General features: G+C 46.3%; 1 protein-coding gene across 11 annotated transcripts in view; it reads left to right on the forward strand.

Annotated features, from left to right (window-relative positions):
- HNRNPM (heterogeneous nuclear ribonucleoprotein M) overlaps positions 1–13607 on the forward strand; it is a 175560-nt gene extending 161953 nt beyond the window's left edge. For 5 of the 11 annotated variants that reach the window (XM_082837070.1, XM_082837072.1, XM_082837075.1 and 2 more), the window contains 5 exons: positions 392–469; positions 7989–8042; positions 10096–10898; positions 11562–11613; positions 13191–13607. In XM_082837070.1, the coding sequence (XP_082693196.1) occupies positions 392–469; positions 7989–8042; positions 10096–10898; positions 11562–11613; positions 13191–13354 (1151 nt within the window). In that variant the 3' untranslated portion in view covers positions 13355–13607. Of the gene's footprint in view, positions 1–391; positions 470–4472; positions 4572–7988; positions 8043–10095; positions 10899–11561; positions 11614–13190 lie in introns of all 11 variants that reach the window. The other 6 variants (XM_082837065.1, XM_082837069.1, XM_082837071.1 and 3 more) reach the window with 2 other exon arrangements.
- Positions 13608–13638: the final 31 nt, after the last annotated feature.

Consider the following 13638-nt stretch of genomic DNA (forward strand, 5'->3'; position numbering starts at 1 on the left):
TGCCCCCTTCCTTTTCTCTTAAGCCCTGCATGAAATTCTCACTTAGATTTCCAAAAAGTTTGAGTCTAGAAATAACTTTTACCTGTTGATCCTTCTAGTGGGTGTCTTGGCCTTTGGTTCTGGCTTTCTCACTAACTAGCTCTGTGACCTTGGGCAAATCACTCCATCTCTCTGGGCCTTCTTTGCTTGTCTCTTCATTGAGGGGGTTGGATCAGATCAGCCTTTTGAAGATAGTGATTTTTAAGTAAAGGCACTAGCCTTTTTTCTCCCAAAGCCCTTAAGTGAGTTTTTGGCAGACAGTGCCGTAGGTGAAACTTGTAAAAACATTTTTCTTTGCTTGTTCAGTCTGAGTCTTGTTAGGCTGGTGCTAAAATGCGAATGTCTCTTTCAGGCATGGAGGGACCCTTTGGTGGTGGTATGGAAAACATGGGTCGATTTGGATCTGGGATGAACATGGGCAGAATAAACGGTAAGATTTGTGTTTCCTTCCTGCTTATACCTACCTTTGTTGGCTGTTGGCTCTCAGGTGACCTTTAGGCAGCAGACCCATTTTTAATAAGTGATTTCTCGCTTCCACTTCTGTACTGAATCTGATATCTTTGAATTGCCTTAAATAGTTTGTATTCCAGAAGCTAGACTTAGTGGCAGGGAAGTGTTAATTCTCTTAGTTACTTAATTCTTGAGGTTTTCTGTGTTTCAGATCTTCCCAATAATTGTCCAATAAAACTTTAAAGCTTTCCTGTTGCCTCCAGCACTTGTCTCCCCTGGAGTGCTGGACTGGGTGAGTTCTTGACCATCTGCTCTGATGTCTCCAAATTGTGAGCAGAGGCATTTGTTTAATTTAGCATTTATATAATGCAAAATTTGGCATACTATTATTTAAATCTTCCAGCCCTCCCAACTTAATAACCGAAATATAATTATATCACTTGTAGTAGTAACACTGTGTTATTTCATTTAGTCCTCGCAAGAACCGCATGACGTGTAGGTACTGTTATCCCCATTTCATTGGAAACTGAGGCCCACAGTGACTTGCCTAAGGTCCGATGGCTAGTAATGGTGGGATATGGACCCCGGCTGTCTGGCTCCAGAGCTTGGCTCTTAATCACACTGAGATTCTGCCTTTTAGAATTGCCTTCAGGCGTCACCCCCCGCCCCCACCCACGCCCCCACCCACGCCCACCAGCAGGGCTGTAAAATGCCAGGAGAAACTTGCTGTTATGAAAATCTGTCTTTCTAAATCCTCTGGGTGTGGGTGGACTCTGACCCACACCTGTGGGAATGCTGCTGCTTTTATACACAGACTTTTCTGGAATGGGAAGTTACTAAGGACTTGGGGTTTCTTTTGTTTTTTCCTTTTTAAATTGAAGTATAGTTGATTTACAATGCTGCATTAATTTCTCCTGTACAGCAAAGTGACTCAGTTATACACGTAAGGACTTGGGTTTAAATGTTTCTTTGCTGGTCTGTAGTAACATATCATGTGAAGATGGTACAGAGCAAGCAAGAACCTTACTAGGATAGATATTAACTGTCAAACTGCAAAGAGTGACATTCCTGATGAATAAGCTGCCCTTCTTCATGGAGTGCCTTGTTCTAGATGATGATGAAGAGATTCAGGAAGGTTCTTACCATTAATAAGGAATGAAGGGACAAAGGTCTGTGTTTCCAGTGTGCTTTCAGGCTTGCCTTTAGCTCATGTGTGCATGGAGTTTTTAATAAAAAGTGAGAGTTGGAGAGGTCTGGCTTAATAAAGTGTTTGCTCAGAACAGATGAGCCATTAGAAAGGAGATTTGGGTTGCTGCTCTGAGGAATTTAGTGATGCGACTTAGAAGTAGATGGAAACGAGGGTGGGAGCTGTGCTGAGCCACGGGGACAAAGTCTTTGGTAATCTGGCAGGTGGAATGCAGCAGTCACGCTTCTGAGCCTGGTGATTCAAGGTTCAGAGTGCTGATTGTCCTGAAGAGCCACAGTGGAAGATGTGTTCTTACGCTGTGTGCTTATTAGTTGCTCTCTGATACAGATAGATACTCAGAGTCCTCCTTCTCCATCCTCTACAGCAGAGAACAGGGCCTTCCTTGCCCTGGAGCTGTTTTGAGATTTGGGTGGAATTGGCTCTAGAGCCCTTGGGTGCTGCGTCCAAGGAAGGTTTTGATCACTGGGAAAAAGTTGATAGGGATGTTTCAGATTTAACTTAATGTTTAGTTGATTATCATGATGCATCACATTATAGTCACAGGTGCTGACAACATTAGACTGATTAGAAATCAGATTCTCAGGGCTAGTCAACCAACCAGTAGAGGTCAAATCTTTATAGAACGGGTACAAAAATTTTAAATTGAAAGATCATCAAATATTAAATGATGACTGGTTTGATGCAATATTTGACAATGAAAATTCTTTCTCTGTCTCTCTTGCTCTCTTTTTTGTGTCGGTGGGGAGTACATTGGAGTTCGTACAGGGTTGGTTCTCTGTACTCTACACTCTGTTGACAGTTGGGAAGATAAATTCTGAGGCCTTTGCCAACACATTACTGCCTGCATGTGACTTCCTAATGTGTGTGGGGGGTGTCTTCTTCACGGGCTTACAGTAAGGATTAAAGGAGTGCAGGAGAGCCCCCATCCATTACGGTGCCACTCTGGGATTTCTGTTCTGCATATACAGGCTCGCACAAGTCAGATATATTTCCAGCAGATAGCATGCCACCAACCTATGGGATTCAGTTGGGTGGATTCAAGCTATGAATGTAAAGTCCACCATTGTCATCTGCTGCATCTTCTTATTAATTCATAATGCTAGTCCGCTTCCACGTTTGTAATAGACTCATTTACTTCTTTCAAAGTATAGGGGCTCCAGCTGCATATTTTGTAGTTGTGCAGTAAAAGATGTCCATTATGTAGCACATGTATACCTGATATTTCTAAGGAGCAAGATTAATTAACTGGGTTTTCCAGGGACCTCTCGGTATGGAAAGGAGACAAAGTGTGATGCACATTTTAAGTCTTGCTTTAGATGAATATACAAGGAAAGAAGTAGCCAGTGACAGGAGTCATGAAAGGGTTTCTCAAACAGGTGACAGCTGTGGCGGGGCTTTTCCCCCACAGAAGCTAAGACCTTGTTGTTGTTGTTTTTAAATAAATTTATTTATTTAATTTTGGCTGCGTTGGATGTTCGTTGCTGCGCACGGGGTTTCTCTAGTTGCGGCGGGTGGGGGCTGCTCTTCGTTGCGGTGCGCAGGCTTCTCATTGCAGAGCATGGGCTCTAGGTGCGCAGGCTTCAGTAGTTGTGGCTCATGGGCTTAGTAGTGGTGGTTTGCGGGCTCTAGAGCGCAGGCTCAGTAGTTGTGGCGCACGGGCTTAGTTGCTCCGCGGCATGTGAGATCTTCCCGGACCAGGGCTCGAACCCGTGTCCCCTGCACTGGCAGGCGGATTCTTGACCGCTGCGCCACCAGGGAAGTCCGAAGACCTTTGTTTTTAAAAGACATTGTGGAACTTCCCTGGTGGTGCAGCGGTTAAGAATCCGCCTGCCAGTGCAGGGGACACGGGTTCGAGCCCTGGTCCGGGAAGATCTCACATGCCGCGGAGCAACTAAGCCCGTGCGCCACAACTACTGAGCCCGCACACCGCAACAGTAGCCCCCGCTCGCCGCAACTAGAGAAAGCCCATGCGCAGCAACGAAGACCCAACACAGCCAAAAATAAATAAGTAAATTAATAAATTTGTTTAAAAAAAAAGACACTGAAAAACAACAAATACTACTGCAATCAGCATAGAAAAAAATAATGAAGTTACCAAACCCCATTATGTAGATGAAACCACTCCAGTTGTCAGTAGAGAAGTCATGTTGTTTGCACACAGGCGTCTTTCTCTGTTCTCATGGTTGTGCTTGTGATTGGAACATGGGTTTTTGCATTGGAGTTAGGTTCCAGCCTTTGCCTCACTCCTTACCAGGCATGTGACCTTGGTCAAGATGCTGTCATTTGAGCCTCAGTTTCTTTGTAAAGGGGCAGTGGTGATGGAGGGTAATGTAGGTGTACAGTCTGGTTGTGAGGATTCCATGAAATAATAGCACAAATAAAGCCCTGGGCAGGGCAGGGCATGTGGGAGGTGCCCCAGAGGTGGTACCTGCTGCTGCTGTAACATAGGCAGGCTCTCCTGCAGCCTACCTTTGATGCCTCATGCACTGCAGCCTCCCCACACCAGTTACTGCAGTACTGGGTGCTTGGTGTATCCATTGTGTGACTGTGTGTAAGCTGGAAATTAGTCCTAATGGACTAAAGGTGGGTTGTTTTCAGGGATTCATTTGAGGTGACTTCCTTTTTTAAGGAATAAAGGATGAACGATGGTTTCCTATAGAAAAACTAAAACATGCTGACTTGCTGGTAGCTGTTGTGTGTTTATAGTTTTTTGTTTTTAATGTCTAAAACATGATGGTATTCTTGGAAAGGCCTAGGGTAATATTTTTTTCCACAGAGATGGAGCGTGGCATGGGTGGAGGATTTGAGAGAGACTTTGCCAGAAATGAAATGGGAATGTCTCGAAGCTTTGGAGAGCCCCTTGGCAGAGGAATGGGTAAGAAGGCCCCATGGGCCCCTATGTGGGCGGGGTCAACCCCCCGGGGGTGCAGGCTCACCCCGATGTCGGGAGGTTCTTAGGCAAAGTCAGCTATTTTTCCTTAGGCTTTAAAAAAATTGTATGTTTTTTAGGTCTAGATACGAACTTTTGGTCCTTGAATTTTTTTATTGGTATCAACAGCACCATTTGTCTTTAGTCTTTTCAGATGGCTGCTTTTTTCACATTGGTATAAGGTGTTTTCTTGCTGTGGAGTTAAAAACTGCTGTGTTTACATGACTGTTGTGGCTGTGTAGTCACGGTAGAGATCTTCAAGGCCCTGCTCAGTGGGGGTGTGAGTCTCCTTAGTCCAGGGGCCTCTGGTGTTCCAGTTAACAAAGGATGACGGTGTGCTTGCTGATGCAATTGAAAGAGATCTTGGTGAACAGGGAAGTTTCCTAATGTTGGAAGGCCTGGAGTATTGGGTCTGTCTAAATGTAGTTTTGGTTAGTTTGCAAAGCAGTTTCTTCTTTACTTTTCCATGGATGTCTTCCCCTGTTTGGAGTTTAGACGTTTCTGAGAATCTGTCAGCCTGATTCTTAGTTAGTTTGGAATAAGGAGATTGTCTATTCCTGGGCTCTGAAGTTTGTTTCTCACAAAGGAGATTTAGAGCATGGATAACTCTCTCCCCAACACCCCCTCCTCCATCTTCATCAGCTTCTCAGCCTGTGCAGATAGGCGGCTACTAGGTGATAACCTCAAAGAGTGTTCAGCCTGTCTTTATGGGACACCTTGGGCTAGCTGTGAGGATTTTAAGCTTTTTTATGTCTAGTTTGTATGAGCTGAGCTGTATTTATCTCCAGGAATCCTATCTTCTTTGTTTCCTTCATGGAAACCAGGAATTATTAGGAACTGTTTCTCTCAGAGTAGACTGTTGGCTTTTGTTTCATTTGTCCCCCTGACCATGGTTAGGATAATTAAGTGATTTTTCTTGCATCAAAACTAGCTTTGCTTTCTTCTTTAAAAAAAAAAAAAGAAAAAGGAGGGAAAAAAAGTAGCTGGTACTGAAGATTTACTTTTTCTGTACTTACTTGATATGACTGTAGCTTTATTCTAGATTGTTCCAGAGCTTTAGAATTTGGGGGTGAGTTCATAATCTGTATGTGACTAGGTCAGTTAAAAGTTGCTTGTTGCCATGACTGGCTTTGTTTTTTGTGTCTTGAAATGGTAGGGTATTAAAAAATTTTAGTTTATTGTCATTTGGCTGCAAATACTAATTTGTGGATGGATACCTGTGGAGAGAAGAACAAAATGGCACGTGACTTTCCTCCCACAGGCACTTTGTGCTGCTCTTGAGCCTTCAGTCCTTTGCTGCTCTGGGTCCTCTCACCTCACCTCTGTGATGAGGCTTGTCAGCCTTGTCCCAGATCCTGTGGAGGCACAAGAGGTGGACTGGTGAGGTTATTTCACGTGGCATCAGGAAACACGTCCTGTCCTGACCTGAATATAGGAAGGTCATCTGCAGGCCTATCTCCTGCTACTTTGGCACCTTCTTTCTGATTGAGACCATGGTCTGTTTGTCCTGAGGCTTCCCAGAGTGACCATGGGCAAGAGCAAGGAGCTTTTGTTCTCCTGCTACTTATGATCAGACTCAAGTTAGTGAAATGGTCTTTGTACCAAGTAAAATCTTTAAGTCAGGTTTTCAGAGTAGTTGCCTGGATTGTTTTTTTTTTTTTCAGATTCAGTTCTTGATCTTTTTTTTCTGTATTATTTACTTGACAGTTGGATCATTTTGGTGTGCTACTTTTGTAGTGCTCTCCCTATTCAGTATCCCTTCTTTCCTATCAAGGCAGTAGTTCTTTGTGCAAACAACTGTACTTGGTGCTCCAGGGCTATAGATAGATATGTGATCCTTAACTTTGAAGGATGTGGTGTAGCTGAGGAGACGGTGCTCAGAGTGGCTTGGGGCAGCACCAGAGATCAGCACGTAGAAGTGGCCTAGTTGAGGGAGCCAGTGGAGATGTTGATTCCCGGGCTCTCGGCAGCTATGTGAGCACCACACAAAGGCGATCATTTTCTGTGTTAAGATTTGAAAAAGCACTGCTCTAGATGCTTGATAGAAGTGTTTTGCTCAGAGAACACAGGATCCAGGCAGGGGTGTAAGAAGACCATGCAGGAGATGCAGTTCACGCTGGAGGGGCTGGACTTCAGCATAGGTAGAAGTGGGGTACTGGCCCACAGAGAGGGCGGGCAGCATCAGGTGCAGAGGCTTGGAGATGTCAGTCTATTTGGGGTGGGAAGAACAGAACAGATTATAAAGTTTTAAGTCAGAGCAGGGGGCCCTGTGAACACCCATGAAAATAATTTGGCCTTTCTCTTCAAATCGGTGGTCGGCTGATTGTGAAGTCTTTTGCCAGGGAATGGTTTGATCCAAGTGCTGTTTTAGGAGCTAGAACCTAGGCCTGGGCGTGCTGAGTAGGCTCCCAGGCATCATGGAAGAATAAGCCCCGGTCTTGCTTCCTGGCTGGAGGTCTGTTTTCTTGGTGTACTTTCCCATCCCCTTCCTTTAGCAGGTAGTTGTAATACTTGAAACAGCTGCAGGGCTAGGGTTTAATCTCTCACGGTCATGGTCAAAATATGATATGTGCTCTGTGGCTGTTGTCCATGTTGCTCAGCACACTTCAGGACCAGAGAGGGGGTGGGTACAAGTTTCTTTTATATAGTGAAAGACCCAGAAGAAACTTAAAAGCTAACACTAATGATAGCATTAGACAAACTTAATAGAGGTTTGAATGAACTGCCAGCCAGCAAGCAGCAGTATTGCTGTTTTGGAAAGCTGAGTGTGTTGGGGTTTTGTTTACCTGAGGCTTTGTCTGTCACTTGGTTACCATCACATTTAGCTCCTTCCAGGCAGGGCTTGTAGGCTCAGTTTGCTGCAGTCTTCCCTTGCCTGGCTCGTTGATTAGGTCATATTTCCAGTACTGCATGCGGTTGCTGCTGGTTTTCTGGGGTTGGGCTCTAAGTGTAGCTACAGCGGTAGTTTGTTGAAGGGTAACTGTGAGGTGCTGATTGGATCTGGGTGGGTGAGTGCACGCTTCAGTCTGTGAGTACTGAGTGTCTGGACCAGCTTTAGAAAACTGTGCTACTGGCCCCATTCTTGCTCTAACCTTCCAAGTTCAGCTCGTGGGTGCAGTACCAGAGGCCCTGCCAAATGGGCCTCAGACTCTGGAGCTACATGGGACTCTAGCATCATGACCCATCATCAAGGACCCTTACAGTTTTCCAGTAAAATGACCTTGTCTGTGTGTGTATTTCTCAACCCCTTCCCCTTTCCTTTTTTATTTTTTAATTAGTAGTAGTCCTGCTCTGGAATCTGTAATAAATTTCTATTACCATAGAGGAATTTGGCTAATTTTTTTTTCTTCCTGATTTCCTTAGAAATCCTAAGTAATGCACTGAAGAGAGGAGAGATCATTGCAAAGCAGGGAGGAGGTAGGAAACGCTTAGTTTTGATGTTTTGATTTTTAGAATAGGCCTGTGTTACCGGGGATAGTAGTGTAGTGGTGAAAGCATGGGCTCTAAAATAGACTGCCTGGGGTGGGGAACCAGCTCTGGCTCCTCCTAGCTGTGTGACATTTGGCAAGTTACTGAACTTCTCTGTTTTTCGTACTGTAAAATGGGGATATAATGGTACCTACCTCATAGGGTTGTTCTGTAGAGTAAATGAGTTAATGCATAAAAGAGGACCTACGTATGTGCTGCGTACACGTTAGCCATTGTCAAAATGTCTGTGTAATCTGGGGGCTTTCTTGTTTCTAGTATTATAAAATTGTAAATTGCTAAAAGTAAATATTTCACCTGATTATAAAAGTGTACACCACCTAATCATAGCATATGTTTCCTATGTACATGTGTACTCACAAAAATTCAGAACATTATGAAGAAAGTAAATACCTGAAATCTCATTGCCCTGCGATGAATGCTGTAAATATTTTGGAATATATTTTCCCATTAATACACTTTTTTTTAAGGGGTACCTAAAACTAAATGTACTTTAATTCAGTCTGATTTTTTTTTTTTTCCCTCATGGCTCTGAGCATCTTGGCATTTCCTTGGTAACTCCACTTGCTGGATTTATTTCTGTGGTGGGCTGATTCTCGAACTCCATGTGGGTACCGTTTCTTCCTAGTTCTCTGCTGCTATTGGCATCTGGAGTGTCACCCTCATTTTTGGTACTTTTGGGGATGCTACCCACCCTCTCTAGGTCTCTTACATTATTTATAGTTGCTGAGATATTTCTTCTGTGAAAGCTTAATATTCTTAAAATTGTGTTTATATTTTGCCACTTGGTGCACTGTTATTCAGCCAAGGAAACAGTCACCGAGAAGTGGCATGACTCGTGCGAGGTCACAGCTTTGGTCAGTTAGAGAATCAAAGAAACGGCTGAATTTCCTCTTTTGGAATTTGCATCTTGGCCTGGGCTGCTTGATTCAGGAATGGGCTGGCTGAGGGCCCAGCTGCCCATTTTTCAGAGGCAGGTGGTGGTGGTCGTGAAGCTTGAGTGAGGGGGACTCTCGGGCTCTGCATGTGGAAAAACTTGGTGGCCAGTGGCCTTGGTGGTGGAGCCAGACCCTCCTTCTCCAGAATTGTAAGCATCACAGGGTCGGCTGTGCACTGCTGACCTGCCAGCGTGTGTCCAGCTGAACCATGACAGTGAGGGACTGATCCCAGGCCTGTTACTAAATCTACTCTGCAGTGCCATCAGATTTTTTTCCTCCAAAGCTAGCAAAGTTATACACGGCAAAGTCGGTTGGCGGTTTCCGTGACAGAGTAAGGTTCCCTAGAAGTGGCTGGCTGTGTTCATTTGTACATGAGGATCTGTATTGGTGTTGGTGTTTGTTTTCTTTATCTCTGCCTGATTACATGGCTGTGTAATAACTTACTTATGCCGTGGAGGTGCTAAGGAAATGCAGCCAGACTGGTTACCAGCAGGGCATTGTAGAGGGACAAGTTGGGAGAGGATAGAAGTTGTGAGCAATTTTAATTGTCCCCATTATAATCCATGTAATCCATTATGTCGGGTGACCATCTGAGTGTGGGGTTTCTGTCCCTTGCGCTCCCCCCGCCCCCGCCGCCCCCCAGAGCCTTTATCAATGTCTGGTGGTGGGGAAACTGCAGAGTTCTCAAGGAGTTGATGCCTGTTGCTCACAAAGCTTGTCACAAGTATTAGCACTTTCGAAGTAATGTGGAGAACATTGCTGATCAAAGTTCTCGGGGTGGGTTTTTTCCCTCTTTAAATTTTATTATGGAAATTAACTGTGGCACAGAAGTAGGAAGAATGATGTACTCACTACCCAGCTTTAACAGTTGTCAACATTTGCAGGATATCTAATGATAACTTATTGTGGGACTTAAAATTTCTGAACCGTGATTGAGCTTGTGAAGTGCCCAGGCCTCTGCACCCAGGGAACCCTCCTGGCATGGTGTGCACACAGATCCTCAAGTACCTGACATATGCCTGACACATTTCATGTCTCTGTTTTAGGTGGAGGTGGAGGCAGTGTCCCTGGAATTGAGAGGATGGGCCCCGGCATTGACCGCATTGGGGGTGCCGGCATGGAGCGCATGGGTGCAGGCCTGGGCCACGGCATGGATCGTGTGGGCTCTGAGATTGAGCGCATGGGCCTGGTCATGGACCGCATGGGCTCAGTCGAGCGCATGGGCTCCGGCATCGAGCGCATGGGCCCACTGGGCCTCGACCACATGGCCTCCAGCATCGAGCGCATGGGCCAGACCATGGAGCGCATCGGCTCTGGTGTGGAGCGCATGGGTGCCGGCATGGGCTTTGGCCTGGAGCGTATGGCCGCACCCATTGACCGTGTGGGCCAGACCATCGAGCGCATGGGCTCTGGCGTGGAGCGAATGGGCCCTGCCATCGAGCGCATGGGCCTGAGCATGGAGCGCATGGTGCCCGCAGGCATGGGGGCAGGCCTGGAGCGCATGGGCCCTGTGATGGATCGCATGGCCACCGGCCTGGAGCGCATGGGCGCCAACAACCTGGAGCGCATGGGCCTGGAGCGTATGGGCGCCAACAGTCTCGAGCGCATGGGCCTGGAGCGCATGGGCGCCAACAGCCTGGAGCGCATGGGTCCCGCCATGGGCCCGGCCCTGGGCGCTGGCATTGAGCGCATGGGCCTGGCCATGGGTGGTGGTGGCGGTGCCAGCTTTGACCGTGCCATCGAGATGGAGCGTGGCAACTTTGGAGGAAGCTTCGCAGGTTCCTTTGGTGGAGCCGGAGGCCATGCTCCTGGGGTGGCCAGGAAGGCCTGCCAGATATTTGTGAGAAATGTAAGTGGCTCTTCAGGAACTTCTCAGGGGTTGTATGCACAAGGGAGGAGGGGGCAGGAAGCCAGCAGGACCGCGTGGTAACAGGTCGAAGTCAGAGGGAGAGCTGAGTAGCGTGCAAGGGCCCTTTGCCACTTTCCCCCAAGTTTGGTGTTGGGAGAATGAGGAGGGAATGTGAGAGCTCGTGAATACTCCTGCAGCAGAAATAGTGGGTTTTGTGAAATCCTAAGCTTCTCTGACTACTGGATGGAAAAGCCAGTGATCTGAAGAATTTGAGTTTCTTGAACTGTCAGCTTGATGAGCTGCTAAATGACATGGCACGACAGTTCAGGGGTGGGGGGGGGAAAGGCTGTATCTGAATTATCTTTACCAGATTGACCACCTTTAGCTACTGTTCAGTGGTTCTGTGGGCTGCTTACCACAGGCAGCTGTGTGTTCTGCTCTGTGCATGGTGCTTCCACAGACAGATGCAGACAGGAGGGAATGAACTTGCTGTGCTAGTTTAGAACCTCACGCAGACAGACTCTTTGTTCTCTGCTGATCAGTCTCAGTGTGAAGGTCAGCCAGTTTCTCTGTGTGATAAGTTTTAAAGGCACTCTGAGACAGTTGATGTTTGTGCATTAGGATTTGGTTGAATCACTCACCAGTCTCCTTTTTCTCCCTCAGCTCCCATTTGATTTTACATGGAAGATGCTAAAAGACAAGTTCAACGAATGTGGTAAGTATTTGAGAGGCTTTCTAGGTGCTTCCTTGTGTTGTGGCTTGTTGGTGCTGCATTGGAGTCATGCAGCGAGGCTTCCATCCTAGTCTTCACAGACACCTTCCGTGACTCTGGAGGATGGATGGGACTTGCCATTTTTCTGCCTGTGCAAATATTCAAGCAGGTTGTTGAGTTTCCTTTTATGTGTCAGATACTTTTTCACCTGTGTTCTCATTTCATCTTTGTTTTTCTCTTTTTTTCCCCCTTCCGGTTTTTGAAAGGAGGTAGTGTTGACCCCATTTTATAGTCAGGCCAAATCATGTTCCCAAGGTCACATGGCTTCTAAGTGACAAAGCTAAATAAAATAAATACATCTGAGACAAGGTTGTTTTCCACAATAGCACTATTGGTTTGCGCCTCAGAGAGCACTCGCCCAGCAGGTCCCTTGGGTGAGGTTTCACAGGCTCTGGGCACACAGTAGCTTGTGTGCGATGAAGCTAAGGGTCTCTGATAGAGGTTTCCTGGCACACCAGGCAGCCATTCTGGAAGGGTCACTTTGTGGCCAAAAAGAAGTTGTCTCCGGTTGAGGCCCTGCCCCTCACGCCTACCACCTCTTCTCTTTTAACCGTGTCAAGTTGGGAGCCCCAGCCCTAAGCCAGAGGTCTGGGTAGCTCCCTGGATCAAGGCTTCCTCAGTGTTTTCTCATTTCCTTTTGCTGCAGTGACTCAGATTTCACCACAATTGCTGCTTCTCCTGGTTCTTCTCTCGGGTCAACTGTTGAGCCATAGCCTGCCTTCTTGCCCTGTTCTTGTCCTCTTTCCACTCCTTAGTTCCCAAGTTGTAGTGGATATTCTGAAAAGTCAAATTGGATCACTTCCCCCTGCCACAGATGCCCGGAGGTGTCCCTCTGCTGTCAAGAGAAAGCCCAAACTACGATCCCCTGTACGACTTAATGTCACCCTAAGCTGTTTTAGACCTTTCCCGTGAGAAGCCCTCCAGGATGTTGACCTCTTAAGCAGAGTTGATGGCCCTAGAATTGCGGTTACACTGTGTGTTCTTGGCCCTGTGTTTCTGTGGCTCTTCCCTTGTAGATTGTTTCCATGGTGCTTGACACATACCTGGATGCTTAACCGGAGCTTGAATGAATATTTGTAACCTGTTTGCCAATTATTACAAAGCTTGTATTTGGACAGTACAGAAGTGTCCATGGTATTGGCATTGGCCTTGTAAATGCGGTGGAGCAGTGTATTAAATAAGTGAAGCCTCTGTGAAATTTGCCTGTAAAGCTGGCTTCACACAGCGTCTTTTTATAACTCTTGAGAGTAAAAGTGTGCATTTGAAGCCGCCAGGAATGCTCATGGTGGGTCAGATTGTTGTCCTGTGGCAGAAGAATGGCAATGTGGCTGAGGGCCATAGTAGCTGGGTTCCAGCCGCTGTGTTCTGAGCATTCATGCGCCAGGCGCGAGGGCCACCCTCCCTTTTGACTCTGTCAACCGAAATCCAACAGGTGATCTGGGCTGAGTGGAGCCCAGACTGAGGCTGAGCTCTGGGTTTGCCTGATGAGTTGTGGTCTCTTCTTCCCTCCCTGTGCCCAGGCCACGTGCTGTATGCCGACATCAAGATGGAGAATGGGAAGTCCAAGGGGTGCGGTGTGGTTAAGTTTGAGTCGCCAGAGGTGGCTGAGAGAGCCTGCCGGATGATGAATGGGATGAAGCTGAGTGGCCGAGAGATTGATGTTCGAATCGATAGAAATGCTTAAGCAGTTGCCTTTTTTAAACATCGATACCAGACCTCTGAATTTGTATTTTTTCTTGTTAACCATTTTAATTTGTTGGCTGGATGTATAAAGATGTTTAAAAAATTCAGTTGCTTTTTGGGGTAATTTGAATTACTTTTTTAATGACTGGGATTCCATTTGACTGTTTGCATTGAGATTGCAATGTGCGCAATTTTTTTTGTAGTTGTGGCATCTTGTTGACATCGAATATGACTTTGATAATAAATACCAGTTCCTGAAAGCTGCTTGCTTTTGTGTGTGTGTTG

This window comes from Leucopleurus acutus, assembly GCF_964270905.1.
Source record: "Leucopleurus acutus genome assembly, chromosome: 3".
Taxonomy (NCBI): domain Eukaryota; kingdom Metazoa; phylum Chordata; class Mammalia; order Artiodactyla; family Delphinidae; genus Leucopleurus; species Leucopleurus acutus.